We start from the raw sequence: 15,462 nt of genomic DNA on the forward strand, positions 1-15,462 counted from the left end.
TTACCTAGTATTCTTTATCTCAAGCAGGCAATCTCTATTTCTCATAGGTTTCTACTGGATGACACTCATTCCCAAGAACCTCACCTCAAAAAGCATGATCCCCACTTTCCTCAGGAGTGCTACTACCTTTCCTGGTCTGGCCTGGCAGGGAAACCACACAGCCACGCTAGCCTGTTCCTCCTGAGAGCTGCCCAGCTGCACCAAGGAGGATGAACAGCTTCAACAGTAAACACAGTTGTCAAGATTCCATCAGTGAAAGTGATAACAGATGTGGTCATCAAGCAAAAGGACCAGAATAAGAAGAAACATGAAGTGCTCACAGAAAAAGGTTCTTCTCCAAGCAGATTTCAACAAGAGCCCAGGGCAGAAATGAGACTGCAGTGGACAAACTGAAGTGACAGGGACCGAAGAAGGTGGTAGATTCGAAGGAGAACATGACTGTGGAGGAACAAGAGTGTCACTCATCATGGCGCCAAGGGTAAGTATTTTGGAGAGGGGAGGTTTTTTTTGTTTGTTTGTTTGTTTTAACAGAGGAGAAAAGGACATAGGTATATCTGCTAAGGAAAAGCATCCCAAACTAGGTAAGTTTAAAGAAGAGAAGATAGATAAGGCATTCTTTCTTAAAAGGTCCTACTACCTTTTAAGAAACAATCAAGAAACAAAAAAAGAATTGGGGTAAAAGAGAAACACTTTTCCCTATCAGGTGAAGAGTAAGAGGTTAAGCTCTGAACTTGGATGCTGGCTATTCTGCTCTGAAGAGTCTCCGGCTTCCTGGGCCTACCCGAGAACAAGAGTCGTGGGGAAAATGGGAATGCTCTGTACGAAGATGGCCAAGTGCTCACGTGCTAGATGCTACAGATACAGAGATAACCTGACGACATCTATTGCTTCTCGGCCTTTTGGCTAAGATCAAGTGTAGTATCTGTTCTTATCAGTTTAATATTTGCTAGGTCCTCCATCTGGGGACAATATAGTAAATGGATTTTGGGAGCAGGGAGATGGAATAGGAGCTTGCTCTGTCCACTCCACCTGGTATTGCAGTACGTCCAGGAACGGTGCACCCCGTTCGGGGGACTAAACAAAAAAAAAGGAAAGAAAGAGAACACAATCTGGTAAGAGTGCAAGGACTGGAAATAAATCATTCCAAAAAGGAAGACAGCTGCCATAGAGCAGCAGACACCAGGCAGGATGGGGCTGTAAGGAATGCCAAGGCCAAGCTGGCAGTGCCCGCTGAGTAGCCTGCAAATTCCCTGTTTACATTGGGAAGATTTGAGAATTCTAACAGGGGGTTGGCCATAAAAGAGCAATTGACTCTTGGGCTTGTTTAAAATAAAAGAAAGGTTTTTTAAAGGGGGGGGGGGGGGGGAAAGGTGAACCTAATGAAAGGACATCTGTCTTAAACACTGCCCTGGAGATAAATGCACCAGCAGTCAATTTCTCTTCACCTTTTTCATGAGAAGAGTCAGGAAGAGTTGCACAATCAAACAAAGAATGCTTTTTAAGTCTTATCTTGATTGGAAAGGGATCAATTTAATTAGGCATAGATTCAAGCACACTTAAAGAAAATTTTAACAACACTGTTAAAGAACCTGCATTTCGGCTACACCTGAGGCTGCCCGGTTTCCCTCAGTTAACTTGGAGGAGGGTTTAGACTGAGGGGTCTAAATCCTCAGTAACCTCAGGGATCCGTCACTTCTCTCCCCAGCCTCGGAAGGATTCCTGTTTACTCCTCAGTGGAGACACATCTTGATCTGCAAGTAGGATTCAACAGGTGGGAAGGCACTTCCATGCAGAGCTTGCAATCCTGCCCAAAGCTGTTTCACGCTACGGTGGTGCTGTGATCAGGAAGAATCACACAGGGGCTTGATAAAAATTCTGAACTGTAGATCACAAGGGCGATGGACAAGTTTGCCTTCATTGTATGGACTACGTAATTCTACAGAGAGTCACCACCACCTCAAGGAAGTCCACAGTCTGGCCTCCTTCAGTCCCAGCCCAACAAAGCAAGAAAATTATGCTACAAATGGATTATCAGATGATGACTTATCTCCCTAAAAACCTCAAGAGTGTTAAAAAAAAAAAAAAAAAAAACCTACTAGAAATTAGAGGTGGCCAAATAAATGACCCTTCTGTAGATTTGTTAAATTATATTAAACTTTGCTTATGATCAGAATGTAAACCATAACAAGGATTTTTTTTTTTTTCCCTCTGATAATACCAGTAAATTTTTTTCCCCCTAAGATTTCCAGAGGGAAATTGCCTCTGGAATGCATGGGAAATTGCCAGGAAACAAAGCTCTTATTTTAAATCTAAAAGAAAGGATTAAAGGGACATTGAACAGGGGCTGTATATTTTTGTTGCCCACCCACCCCAACCAAAAACTCACAGTGTGGGGGCCTTCAGATACCAGTTGGACAAATGCTTGCTTGAAGTATTCAGACCCTTTCACCTTTATGCATTTAAATCCATAACATATCTCTAAATCTAAAACCCTATTGTGGGCTGGGGATGTAGCTCAAGCGGTAGCGCGCTCGCCTGGCATGCGTGCGGCCCGGGTTCGACCCTCAGCACCACATACTAACAAAGATGTTGTGTCTGCCGGAAAAATAAAATAAATAAACATTTAAAATAAAAAAAATAAAACCCTATTGTCCTGGCCCACAGCTGATACTGAGTCCAACTTCTAGCACATCATCGCACTGTCCCAACATCTCTTGACTCCTAAGAACAAGGTCCTGTTCAGCAGCTCTCAGCCACTGTCCTAGAAACCTCTCTTGGTTTCACACATCTCTGCTCCACTTGGAACAGCCCCACCTTCCCCTGGAGGCAGATGCCCTCAAATTTGTTTCTCTGTTCTTCCTTGGATCTTCTTTTGTTGCAAAGGTTGACAGCTGGTTGACTACGGTTAACCCTTCAGATGGCTGGGCTACTAACAAAAGGTTCTTAACATAGAAGACACAGAACCACCTACGTTATGGGACTCTGAAAACCACCAACCTCCAGGCCCCATCCCTGAACAATCCCATCAGTACATGGGGTGTGTGGTCCAGCATCTGAAATTCAAAGCTCCCTGGTGAGTCAAACAAAATTCTCAACCGCAAATTCTCACACCAGGAAGGTAAAGATAACTGTTCCCTTTAACCCTGGGGCTGGGATGGATTCAGGCCTGGAACAGGGAGCTCTGGAGCATCCTTGACAACATCACTAATGTCCATGTGTGTTGTGTCATGACAAGAAAATTCTCACAAAGACCTGCATAAATGATAGAACTGAAAATCTCTGAAGGTCCAGGATATTTTTAGGTTGGAGAAAGGATTTATGCCCAAGAGATGGACATGAGAGAGAAAGCAAGGAGTATCATGCAACAAAAAGATCCATCACTCAGTCTCAAGCTCACACCTGTTCTTAGGGGGCATAAAAATGTTTCCTAGGATCTGGGGCTGTGGCTCAGTGGCAGGGTGCTTGCCTAGGATGTTCAAGGCCTGGATTCAATCCCCAGCACTGCAAAAATAACTAATTAATTAATTTTTAAAAACAGCCAAGAAAGATGAGAGCCCTGTGGGAGGCACCCACTACATGTCCACCCCAGCCAAACTTAACAAGCAGTTAACTAAGTTTATATTTTAAAAAAAAATCCCAACCTTGGGAAAAACTGCTTACTTTTCAAAGGTCCCTCTTTGGACTAAAACTGTCTGTATTTGAACATACAGGCAAGCTAAACCATACATAAAGCATTAAAATTATATTAAATTATAAAATAAATTCAGCCAGGCAATCAGTTAAAAACTTATGGGGCAAGTTTCCACCTTCAGCTTCTTAATCTCTGTGAAAACTGAATAACAAGCTACGTAAGACTTAAAGAACTCTGTATCCTCATGTTTGTCTGTATACATAGAGAAAGAAGTTAACACAATAATGAATTAGTTATACTCTCTGGGCTGAAGATTGCCCCATAGGGTCAAGACAAGGCAGAAAACAACTGCTTCCTGAGAACCAGCTGAAAGAGGGAGAAAAGAAAAAAAGACACTAAGATTCTGATTAGAAACCATCCAGTGTCATTTTCTAAGTTACTTGCAAGGGTTTTTACTTCTTTCTTTTGTCTGTTTTCTAACCCATCTTTATAGGCTCCTAGGAACAGAAGCTGGAATGGCACTGGGCAAACCTCTCCAAGCTTTCCTGTTGTTTGTGTCTACACTTGGCATACTGCCAAACCCACCAACTTCTCTCCCATACTCCTGATGCTGGAGGACTCCAAGCAGGCAAGAAGCAACAGGACCCAGCAAAACCTTGTCACATCATTAAAACGTAAGACTTACATTCAAGGACCAGAGGCCTAAGTTGGGCCCAAATTCAGGAATATTTCGAAGCAACATCCCTGGTAGAAATTCAGGCCACTACCAACACAATTTTATAAGATCAACTAGGACAAATGTAATTGTAGACTGAGTTAATCAGTAATAAACAAATGTTCTCATTGCTACTTTTCCTGATTTTCCACCATCCACTGTATCTCATGTTCTCTTGCCCATATAGAACAACTGTGGATCCCCCTATTCCATGCACTAGGCATATCTCAGAGTCCTTCCCTTCAAGGGATGTGTATAATGAGAGCAACATCCAGCATTATGAAAGTGGCACAAGAGAGAGAAGGGGGTGCAACTTGGCCGTAGCATGCATACTGCACCGCAGACACACACACAAAAAAAAAAAAAAAAAAAGAAGAAGAAGAAGAAAAGAGCTTAGAGATTAAAAGCTACCCAACTTCAGAAAACAAAGGAATCAACATGCCAGGGCACTTAGTGAAGAGACTAGTTCATGGCAGCTGAGCTGGATCAGGAAGCACCAGAGCAAGGATTATCAGGCACAGGTGAGTCTTAGCCAAAGCACACAGGAAGCCAAGGATGAACTCCACTCAGAGGACAATGAGAAACACACTTTGGTTAAGCAGAGAATTTGTTCTGAGGCTACTCCTTGGATGAAAGCATTATGCCTTTATATTTTATCCCCAAACCCCTGGCACAGAACACCACTTCAGCAGAGAGCCATAGAAAGAAAAAAATGTGTGCTAAGTATTGGAAATCAAGGTGTGTAGGACCTTGGATTCAATGACAACACCTTCACCCACGATCCAGCAGCTCCCTGGTAGAGTTTTCAGGCCATAGCAGAAATCACTGAAATCTCTCCTGGATTACACTCACCTGGCAAAGCAGTAACCTGGCTACACCCAAGGAGTCGCATCTCTAGGCTGAATGGGACTGGAGAAAATGGCTGTGCTGGCCATCTCCTCTGAGCCAATCCCGTGCTCTAGCTCCAGCCTGTCTCTTCTCCCATCACCATTTCTCTCTCTCTTGGAAATCATCCCCAACACTATTTAGAGGGGCTCTCATGCTCCCCAAGAAACTCAAACCTTCCCTCCACAGTGCTCCTTCTGGGTCCCTCACACCAAACCCCTCCCTCATCCACATGCTTTTTCCACCAGCGCCAGCCCCTGTGACCCTCAAGCCACCCACCCTGGCTTCTTCCACCTGCACACACTGACACTGCTCTCAGAGAGGCCCACGCATCCAGCTGTCAAGGCCAGGGGTCTATTTCCTGTTCTTTCTCCACCTGTCTCTAGGCACCTACCTCTTAATAGCTCCTGGCTTCAAACATCTTCTTCTTCTGGCTTCAATGGCCAGATTCTCCCCTTGCTCCCCAGCTTCAGCAACTGCTCCTTTTGGGTGTCCTTTCCAGCCTCCTCTGCAGTCCAGATTTTCCAGTGGGTCCCTCCTCTTCCTTCTGATCTGCCCTCTCTCTCCCCCAACTGACCCCCACCAGGCCAGTGTCTGCAATACCATGTACAGGCCAATGATCCCAAGCTGTCTCTCCACTCTGACTGGGCCACCCCCAGGCCTGCAGGACCCAGCAGGTCTTCTGTCCCCCATCCAATCTTTCCCTTCCTGCAGGCCAGGCTCAACTCCTCACTTCTCCAAGAACTCCGAGGACTCCAGAGCCACACAGAGCTCTCCCCCTTCAGGCCTTCTAGAACACTGAGCCAGTCTGCAGTGCAGGATTTACTCCTTAATTACACACAGTCTTTAATTGGTCCCTAAATGTCTGCTTCCTATTGTGTAAATCCTTTCTCCACAAGGAGGTTTAGGTTTCTGAACAATACCAGCATTCCTTTTCTTGTTCTTGGTACTGGCCATGATGGAGAAGTACAAACAATGAGCAGTTTTCTGACAGCAAACCAACCTAATATTTTATAGAGTCAAAACTAAAACCCATGCACTGTCAAACAGAAAAACCTGGACTTCAGTGGGCACAGGGGCACACACCTGTAATCTCAGTGACATAGGAGGCTGAGGCAGGAGGATTCTGAGTTCAAAGCCAGCCTCAGCAACTTAGTGAAATCCTGTCTCTAAATAAAATATTTTTAAAAGGGCTGGGGATATGACTTTGTGATTAAGCACCTCTTGGGTTCAATCCTTAGTACCAAAAAAATAAAAATAACGTAGACTCTTCACCCTTAACTCTTCACCCTTAAGCTTCTTGAAAAACCACATTTTTTTTAATAATTCTCTTTGTCTAGAATCACCAGGTAGCAATGATGAAGACAGTTAGAAAAGTAGGACAAAATCCGTAAGATTTTCTGTCAATGAACTCCTCAGAAATTTTTAAACTGAAAATATTAAGCAACATTTCCTATAAAACAGGAATATAGTAAATAATTTGTATTTCTTGCAAAAACATTAAATTCAGGTAAATTTTTATTGAAAAAAAAAAATTTAATCCTTCAATACAAGTTTACATGAGAGAGGAGAACAAACATGGTCCAGTCAAGGATTTCTGCCAGACTTTTCTTGGTAAACCGGGCTAAGGAGGTAGAAAGGAGTGTGGTTCACAGAGACAGTTGAAAGTCTATGACAAGCCCACTTCACCAACCAAATAGAAAAAGTCTTATTTTCATTACTTAAAAAAAAAAAAATTGATCCAATCTGACCCCCTTCCAACCCCTGGCAATTGCCAATTAATTAATCTCCCTCTCTGCAGCCACATCATAACTCACTGAAAACCCCTGACCAAACCTAAGGGATTAACTCAAACCCAGGAGCCGGTCCACCCATACACTGGCCCCTACAGCCTCTGCTCTGGCCATCCCTCTGCCCTTGACATTCTAACAGCAGCAATCACACAGCATGTACCCGAATACTGTCCTCAGCAAGTCTGAGCATGCTGGGGTCTCCTCCCTCCAACTTGCTCACTTCCAGTTCTGGTCCCCTAGCTATTTTCTTCAGTTATCTTTCTCGTTTTTCCAGAATTGGCCCATGATCCTTCGATCCTCAATCTCACCAACTATACTCCAAGAAGTACCATTATCCTTTCCCTGGATTCTTTTTGCTTCTGCACCCCAATAATAGAGCAGTACCATGCTGTTCTCTGATTTATGCATGAATTTTCCTCTCCAAATACCTGCAAGTTCCTGTAGAACAAAGATCATGCTTCTTTTCTTTGTGCTAGGGATCAAACCTAGGATACTGAGAATGTGAGGAGATCTCTAACTTGAGCTACATCCCCAACACAATCACGTTCTCCTTTCTTTCCTGAGTTACACAGTGTCTCCCCAAAAGACATGTCCAAGTCCTAACCCCAATACCTTCAATGTGACTTTATTTGGAAATAGGGACTTTGTAGGTACAAGTAAGAAAAGGGTCTTGAGAGGACATCATCCTGGACTTAAGAGTGGACCCTAAATTCAGTGACTGCTGATCTTATGAGTGAAGAGAATCTGAGACTCAAAGAGACTGGAGCTGGCTGCCACAAACTCAAGAACATTAGAAGATGAAAGGAGTAAGGAAGGATCCTTCCCTAACTTCTTCAGAGTGAGTATGGCCCAGCTGACACCTTGATTTTGGACTCTGGACTCCAGATTTGTGGGGAAAATAAATGTGTTATTTCAAGCAACCAAGTATGAAGTAATTTGCAGCAGCCTAAGAAATCTCTCTCTCTCTCTCTCTCACTCACTCACACACACACACACACACACACACACACATTCCAAAGCTTAACATGCCAGCTTCTACCAAAGAGCCTCCCAATCAAAACTGTGTTGAACTAAGACAGATGAAAAGCAAGAGGGAAAGATGAGAACATATCTGAACTGCAGAGCAAGAATCTGAGACATGGACCCAGATACCAAATCATCACTACTCTTGGACATGTCACTTATCCACAGTTGACTCCTTGCCTAATAAAATAAGGGAACTGATCCCTAAGACCTTCTACCAGGTCTGAAATAGCTTAAACACACTTTACCCAAAACATCAGTTTAAACTGATCCTTAAATAAATTACTTCTTCCCACTCACAAAAATAAATTTTGTTAATTTTACTTTCATCCAAAGGGCTTTCAGGTACCAAAAAAAAAGTTGGATAAAAATGGTATTTCAACTCCTGAAAATTTTAGTAAAATAATTTAGTGATTAATATGGCCAAAAGTGATTTTCTACAATATCACCTACTTTTTTTCTGCAAAGCAAAATCAACAATTTAGAAGAAGTTGATCAAATCCAGCTGGTATCGTTGACATTTCAGAAAAACCGGACCCAAACATGAATCAACTTAAGCACCACTCACTGACCCAGAACCTAAATGTTTACAATGTCATTGCTTGGTGACTAATTTTTGCAGAGTAACAAGGGACTTCTCAAACACTGGGGTTTTCTACAGTAGATTCAAAATGTAATTAAGGTCCCATACCCAAAATTTCCACTTCAAAGCATCTAGCCAAGTAGTAAATAAACACAACTGCTGCCACCACCAAATGGCAAAGTTTTGGCAGAGGAGTCAAACAAACAACAACAAAAAAAACAACTGTTTTACCTATCTTTTTGCCTCTCTATATATATGCACAGTTCCCCCCCCCCCCCCCCCCCCGTGTCACAGCCTTCCCTGGTATACCTGTATATCCCGCTGAGGAATTTGGGTTAAATTAAAAAACATATTTTGGGTTTTTTTCATAGAAGATGCTGTGGCCTTTGCCTTCATGTTTTTAGTGGAAGCCTTCTTTTTTAGGAAACCAACCAAAACAACATAGAGGAAAACGGAGCCAAGGGACTCATATTTCAGTCTGACAAAATATCCATTAGAAACACTTAGACTTAAACTTTTCCAAACCAATTTATCATTCAGAAAACACAGTCTGGAGTCACTGGAGCCAACGATTCAGCTAGAACTGGCAGAACTATGCCTTCAAAAACCTGGACCTTGAATCCTAACACAAAGTGAGTTACCAAAATTTTTCCTTCCAGGTGGTAACTCAATCCGAAAATCACAGTGGAGTTGGAGGGCTCCACAAAGCAGTTTTAATTCTGTAGTTCCTGGCTTTTCAAGATGATTTCTCACAGAAATGAAAATGGGACTGGAAAGTGGGTGCATGTTTGCAGCCCTTAATCACAAGTCTACCTCAAAAGGTGCTCTTTAACTGCAAGAAAATTAGGGCAGCAAAGGGTAAGGGAAGTCTCTGGGTCTGGGGAGTACACAAGGGCGTTCAAAGTTCTTGTACTCTGCAAACTCAACTACCTAGATGTAACTTAATCTTCATGGAGGCAGGACGAATTCTTGTAAGCCAGCGCTATTTTCTAGAAGTCTAAAACCAGGATGAATGAGCTTTAACTGTGCCGACTGCATGTTTACTTGCATCCTCACGTGGCAAGGCACAGCCACACAAGCGCAGCGCCCAGGAGCCCGAAAACTTTACTTTGCAAACTAGCAGAGCCCGGGAGGCGGCTCAGAAGCAGACTGCCTCGCCTTGCCCCAAACTGCACCCACGCCAAGTAGCCTTCCCCCGGCACCACCCGATGCCTGCAGCTCCATTCACACAAAGGCGCGTGGATGCCGGCAGGACCCTTCTCCAAAGTTAAGTAGCGAGAAGCCGGGAGACAAGAGAGAGGGAGGAAGAGGACGCGGGGGCCCGCAGGCTACTCACAGGGTGACCGTGCGGTTGGGCAGCGTGTCCGGGGGCAGGACCTGCGAGAGCTCCAGGCTGCTGCACACCACCTTGCCCTCGGCGGCGCCCGCCGCCCTGCCGGTCCCTCGGGGCCGCCCGTCGTGCTTGCAGCCCGGGGGCAGCGCCGCGGCCCCGCCGCCGCCTCCCAGCACTGCGAGCAGCGCGAGCGGCAGCAGCAGCGGCGGCGGCGGCGCGCGGCCCCGCGGGCGCCCGGGCGGCTCCATGCTGCGGGCCGGGGCCTGAGGCCGAGCGGCGGCGCACTGGCCTAGCGGGTGGCTCCTGGGTGAGGGCGGACAGGGGCGCGGTGCGGGCTCGGCGGCGCCCGGAGCCTCGTGGCGGCCGCAGGACTGGCCCTCCGCGGCGCCGACATGCTCCTTTGTCCGCTGCGGCCGCGCTCGGCCTCGGGGGAGCCGCAGGGTCACGACCGCCGGGTCCCAGCGCCGCTCTACGGCCCGGCAGGAGCGCCGCCCCCTCCCTGCCGCCTCCCCCGGCCCGCGGCGGCTCCTCCCCGCCCCGCCCCCGCCCCTCCGCCGACGCCGCTCAGGCCCTGGGCTCGCCCACCGCTGCCCGCCGCTCGCGGAGGAGGCGCGCTGCGGACTCGGGGGCCAGACCAGACCCGATGCGCGCCTGGAAGCGGGAGTTTGGGGGCCCACGGAGGACAGTAACTCGTGCAGGGCGTGGAACAAAGTTCTAGTCGAAACTCCAGCCGTGGTGGCTGCCCTCCCGCAGGTTTCTCTTCGCTGTCGCCTTCCAGACAAAGCCGCGCTTTGCGCCCCTGGGACCGCCCGGGGCGCCTGAGGAACCCAGCCCTGAGGATGGAGCCCGGGGCTGCTAGAGAGCTGAGTTTCCTTCCCAGGACCCGAGGGTGAAAGCACCCCAAACCAAGTATCAAGAAAGGCATCGCCTTCCCACCGCACTAGGGTTCTCCTGTGTTCCTCATACAGGTTCCTCTCCAATAAAACGAACTCTGAAGCTATTTCTAGCCTTCAGCCACAACTATGGACCCTTCAAAGGTTTCATGAAGGTCTCGCTGGACTGGCAGCCTTTTGAAAAAAAGTTTCTCTCAGAGCCCAAAGATAGCCAAAAGTTAACCAGCCCGAGCCATAGTGAGCAAACCGCCAGGAAAGGCCAACTGAGTCTAAGAACACAGACCCTGCCCTAACATTTGCAAGGCCAGGGATCATTACCCTATATTTGAAATTTACAAGGAATCTATCAAGTTAACAAGTAAAATGAATTTTATTCTACCTTGAGAAATATACCTGCAAAATAACCCGAAAGGCAGGTTTGAATGCAGAACTCACAGATACCTGGGAGTTCTTCCATCCAGAATGACAGTCTGGAGAGGGTCAGACCTGAATCTTGGCCTGTACATCTCCACTCCTTTTGCTTCCTGTGCCCAGCTCTGTTCAACAAGAGGGTTTTGCTACAGGTGTGAACACTCCAGCCCACTCCACCAAGCTCTCTCCACCCCTTCCAAGGGCCACCCTTTAGCTGCTCCTTGGGCCCAAGAGTGCAGGTACCAGTTACTTGGTCTGGTATTGAAAAGAGGATTCTGAAAAGAGGCCAGCCCAAGGTCTGGAATTTCGCGCGGAAATTTTCATCTGAAAATACCAGAGTCTGAGTCCCGGGGACATAGTCCAGAGTAGAAAGGCTCTCTGGGCATGGTCCCTGGAGATTTTTCACCCCATGGAGAGGAGTTAGATTGCTGCCTTCTGAAATGCAAGGCCAGGGCAGGCTTTTCTTGCCTGGGTCTACAGCAATACTTAGCCCCTACGAAGTTTATTTCAGAGATCAATTCCCAGGAATCTATTTAACATTCTCAATAGTAAATGATCCCGGATTGCCATACACTTAAATAAATTTGAAGAGCAGATCATTTGACCAACACTTTTTGTGATTTAACTATATAAACCCAAAAGAGTCCAGCACTGTCTAATAATGCGTTCTATGATGATAGACTTGTTCTAGATCTGGTGCTGGGAATGTAGCTCAGTGGTAGAGCTCCAAGCATGGAGGCCATGGATTCTATTCCCTACGTTGCAAAAAGAAAAGAAAAGAAAAAAATTTCTATGGGCTTGTTGTCCAAGAGGGTGGTCATTTGTGGCTGTGTAGCCCTTGAAATGTAAGAAGTGTGTTTTTCATACTATTTCATATTAATTAATGTAAATTTGAGTTTAAGTGTCTGGTGGCTGCCCTGTTGGTGATGCACCAGGTCTGGACACTACAATAAATAGTGGGAGATTATCACCATTATTAAGTAGCTTTTAAACATATATATAGTCCTAGAGGGCAAAATGGTAACCTGTATTAAGATGGGTAAAAATTCACATTTCTCTTGAATTTATTAGAAGAATTATTATTCCCTAACATAATTATTGATGATCATCATCACCTGTTTTTTTATAAAGTAAAAACTTACATAGAAATAGGGAATTTTTTAATCACCATATAGCTGTAGATTGGCATGTGAACTTCAAGCATGAATACTTTAAAGCCAATACTTGAAGTAATAATGTACTTGTCTTAATTTTGAAATGTGTTTACCACAACTAACATCAATTTAATACATGTCTTCTTTTTGCTTCCCTAAAGTCAAGAAAGTTATATAAAGTACAGAATTATGAGAAAAATAGATTTCACAAGTTAATCCAAGGAGAAATATGAAAGAAATGTTTTTATTTTATGGATAGTATCAGTTGTTCTTGCACAAAGATCAAAACGTCTTTGAAAATAAAGATCATTAGAGATCACAAATAGGATATTAAAGCTGAACAGGGCCTTCAAAGTAACGATATTATAGTCCTTGGAAGGCACAGTTATTATTTTGTATCATCACGGATTCATGAGGATATGACAAGCAGTCCTTTCCACTTCTAAAGATCTCAGAGGATGACACTATCTGAAACTTCCTGTCTCCTACCCTTCAGTCACACAGAACCTAAGCTTGCATTAAGCTACCCCATCCCTGACAGCTTCTTGCCAGACAGGTCTATCTACTGCTGATCCCCCTCAGGCCTTAAGAACATCACACTAGTTGAAGTTATAGGACTTCATAGGTCCATTCAAAGTCCCTACTATGTTTGTGGTTGTGCCACTTTAGAAAGTCCTATAGAAACTAAGGAACTGCTTGTTAACCGTACTTATGTGCACTTAGCGCCGGAAAACACTATTGCATCAACTGTTGCTTTAAGGATGGTAGATAGACCACATTCCAGAGCTGCTATGCTGCGAATCCTGTCTTGCCATGTTATGTGCAGCTTGTAGGTGATCCCAGAGAAACACTCAGAGATATTTGCTCTTCTCAATAGATAAACTGTATTAACTGTGTGTATAGATGTATGTGTGTAAATATATATATATATATATATATATATATATATATATATATATAAAATAAATATGTGCATATGTGTTTAAACATGTGATTTTGTATATATGTATATATACATATATGTATATATATGCATATATATGTATATGTATATATATATATATATATATATATATATAAAATGAACATGTGTATCCATATTTATTATTAACAATTTATTTTATATGCCTGTCTTCCTTCTCTACCGGACAGTGAGCTTATGGACTCCCTTTTTAAATCATTGTCTCCCAGTTTTCATCACCCCCTATTATGTTACTCTAGACTCTAGATAAATTATTGAGACTAATGTTTTTTTTTTTCTTTGTTCTAGAGATTAATCTCAGGGATGCTCTGCCACTGAGGTATATCCTCAGCCCTTCTTTTCTTTTCATTGTGAGCAAGGTCTTGCTAACTGGCACAGGCTGTCCTCAAACTTGTCATTCTTCTGCCTCAGCCTCCTGGGTTGCTAGGATAACAGGCAGTGTTGTCATACCTGGCTAGGTAAACTTTATGGCTTGTTCAAACCCAAACGTAGCTTCCTTTTTTTTTTTCTTTACATTTTACATCATTATCCTCCCCCATTACAATATCAGTTCTATGATACCCTTATTTAATTTTTACGGCATCCACTGTTAGTTAATGCAAAAAAAAAAGCCATTCTAAAACTTTTTGTCTTTCGGGGCTAAATAATCACTTTCTAACCTCCTTTGCAACTATTGGTGGGAAAAAACCTACTTTTGCCCAAAAGAGACCATCCAGTGTAGTAGATACAAAACACATATGGGTATATAAACTTAAAGTTATTGAAATTAAACTAAAAATTCCACTTCATCATCATTCTAATCACAGCTCAAGTGCTCACTGACTGCATGAGGCTGGAGGATATTATTTTGGACAGCACAGACTTTAGAATACAACATTACAAAAGCATCTATTATGTGTGTGTGTTAAAAAGAAACTAATAGCTCTCTCTCTCTCTTCTACAATTTTTATTCTTCTTGCTTTGGATATGGTCCTATGAGAACATGACACCTGGAACTGAAGTAGGTATTTTGTGGTCACAAGGCAAAAGCCTAAAGGAAAATTTCAAAATAATAGGAGAAATGAAAGATAAAAACACTTGGTTCACTGAAGCTGTAAGTGAACTGCCAATCAAGGTTCTGAGCTTCTTTTAATCAACAGTAAATACTCTGTGTTTGTAGTCACTGTTATCATAGTTTTCTAACACTTGAAGCAGTACTTGGCACTTAGAAGTAACTCAAAAGCATTTGTTGATTCACATAGCTTAAATCTTACTCATTTCTATGCTTGAAACAACTAACAAAATTCCTATATTAGCTAACAATTTTTCTTGAACTATGTATTTTGGATAACCAGGCATAAACTCCCAGCTAAAGTGAACTTGAAATGGTTGACTGAAATTCCATCTTCTCTGATCAGATGGAACTGTATCATATCATGATCAAATTAGCAACTGGAAAGAACAGCAATTTTTAGCACTTCAAATGTCTTAGTGATACCTCTAATAAGCCCTGAGAATAAACAGACATGCTCTGTTTATTTTTGTATCATTTAATGTTAATCTCTTAATTATGACAGCTGTAGCTTACTTTTTAGTCATTACGTAGCATGTGCTAGAATGTGTCCTTGGTCATTACCCAGGACCCAGATAGAATCAGCAGTACTATCTCAAATATCCCCCCAGTCTCATTAGACAATGTTGACTCCTATTCTGGCTTCCTAGTTCTGAGAAATAGTGGCCTTTGACAAGTCACCAAGTCTCATCTTTGGAAATAAGAGTTTGAACTGGAAGTAGTTTTAATGTGCTATGATTTTGTCCTGTTGAACCATAAATTCTTCTTTTGTTTGCTGCAGCCAGACTAGTATTAGAATGTATACCTGTGTTAGATAAATGCTCTCTGTCGATGACCAAACACTTTTCTAAAACGGTATCTTCCTGGTCCACTCCAGTGTAATTACCATCAGTTTGTAAATACAAGGCAGAGACACAAGAGAGAAATTGACCAGCAGTGTTGTGTGAGAGATTACCTCCATGTAACTGTAGCCTCCAAACATATGTATGGCCAGGGTGATGGCACAGA

The 15,462-nt window shown here is 43.6% G+C and overlaps 1 protein-coding gene and 1 non-coding gene across 2 annotated transcripts in view; one reads left to right on the plus strand and one right to left on the minus strand.

Moving 5' to 3' along the window:
* The window catches only part of Adgra3 (adhesion G protein-coupled receptor A3), a 106,169-nt gene extending 95,739 nt beyond the window's left edge, over positions 1–10,430 (minus strand). The window contains exon 1 of the mRNA XM_027937299.3: positions 9,967–10,430. Within this exon, the coding sequence (XP_027793100.3) occupies positions 9,967–10,211 (245 nt within the window). The 5' untranslated portion in view covers positions 10,212–10,430. The remainder of the gene's footprint in view (positions 1–9,966) is intronic.
* Positions 884–1,066, plus strand: LOC114101056 (U2 spliceosomal RNA). Its single transcript, XR_003584211.2, has one exon. It is a non-coding gene; the product is annotated as a U2 spliceosomal RNA (small nuclear RNA).
* Positions 10,431–15,462: the final 5,032 nt, after the last annotated feature.

This window comes from Marmota flaviventris, chromosome 7, assembly GCF_047511675.1.
Source record: "Marmota flaviventris isolate mMarFla1 chromosome 7, mMarFla1.hap1, whole genome shotgun sequence".
NCBI classification, from domain to species: domain Eukaryota; kingdom Metazoa; phylum Chordata; class Mammalia; order Rodentia; family Sciuridae; genus Marmota; species Marmota flaviventris.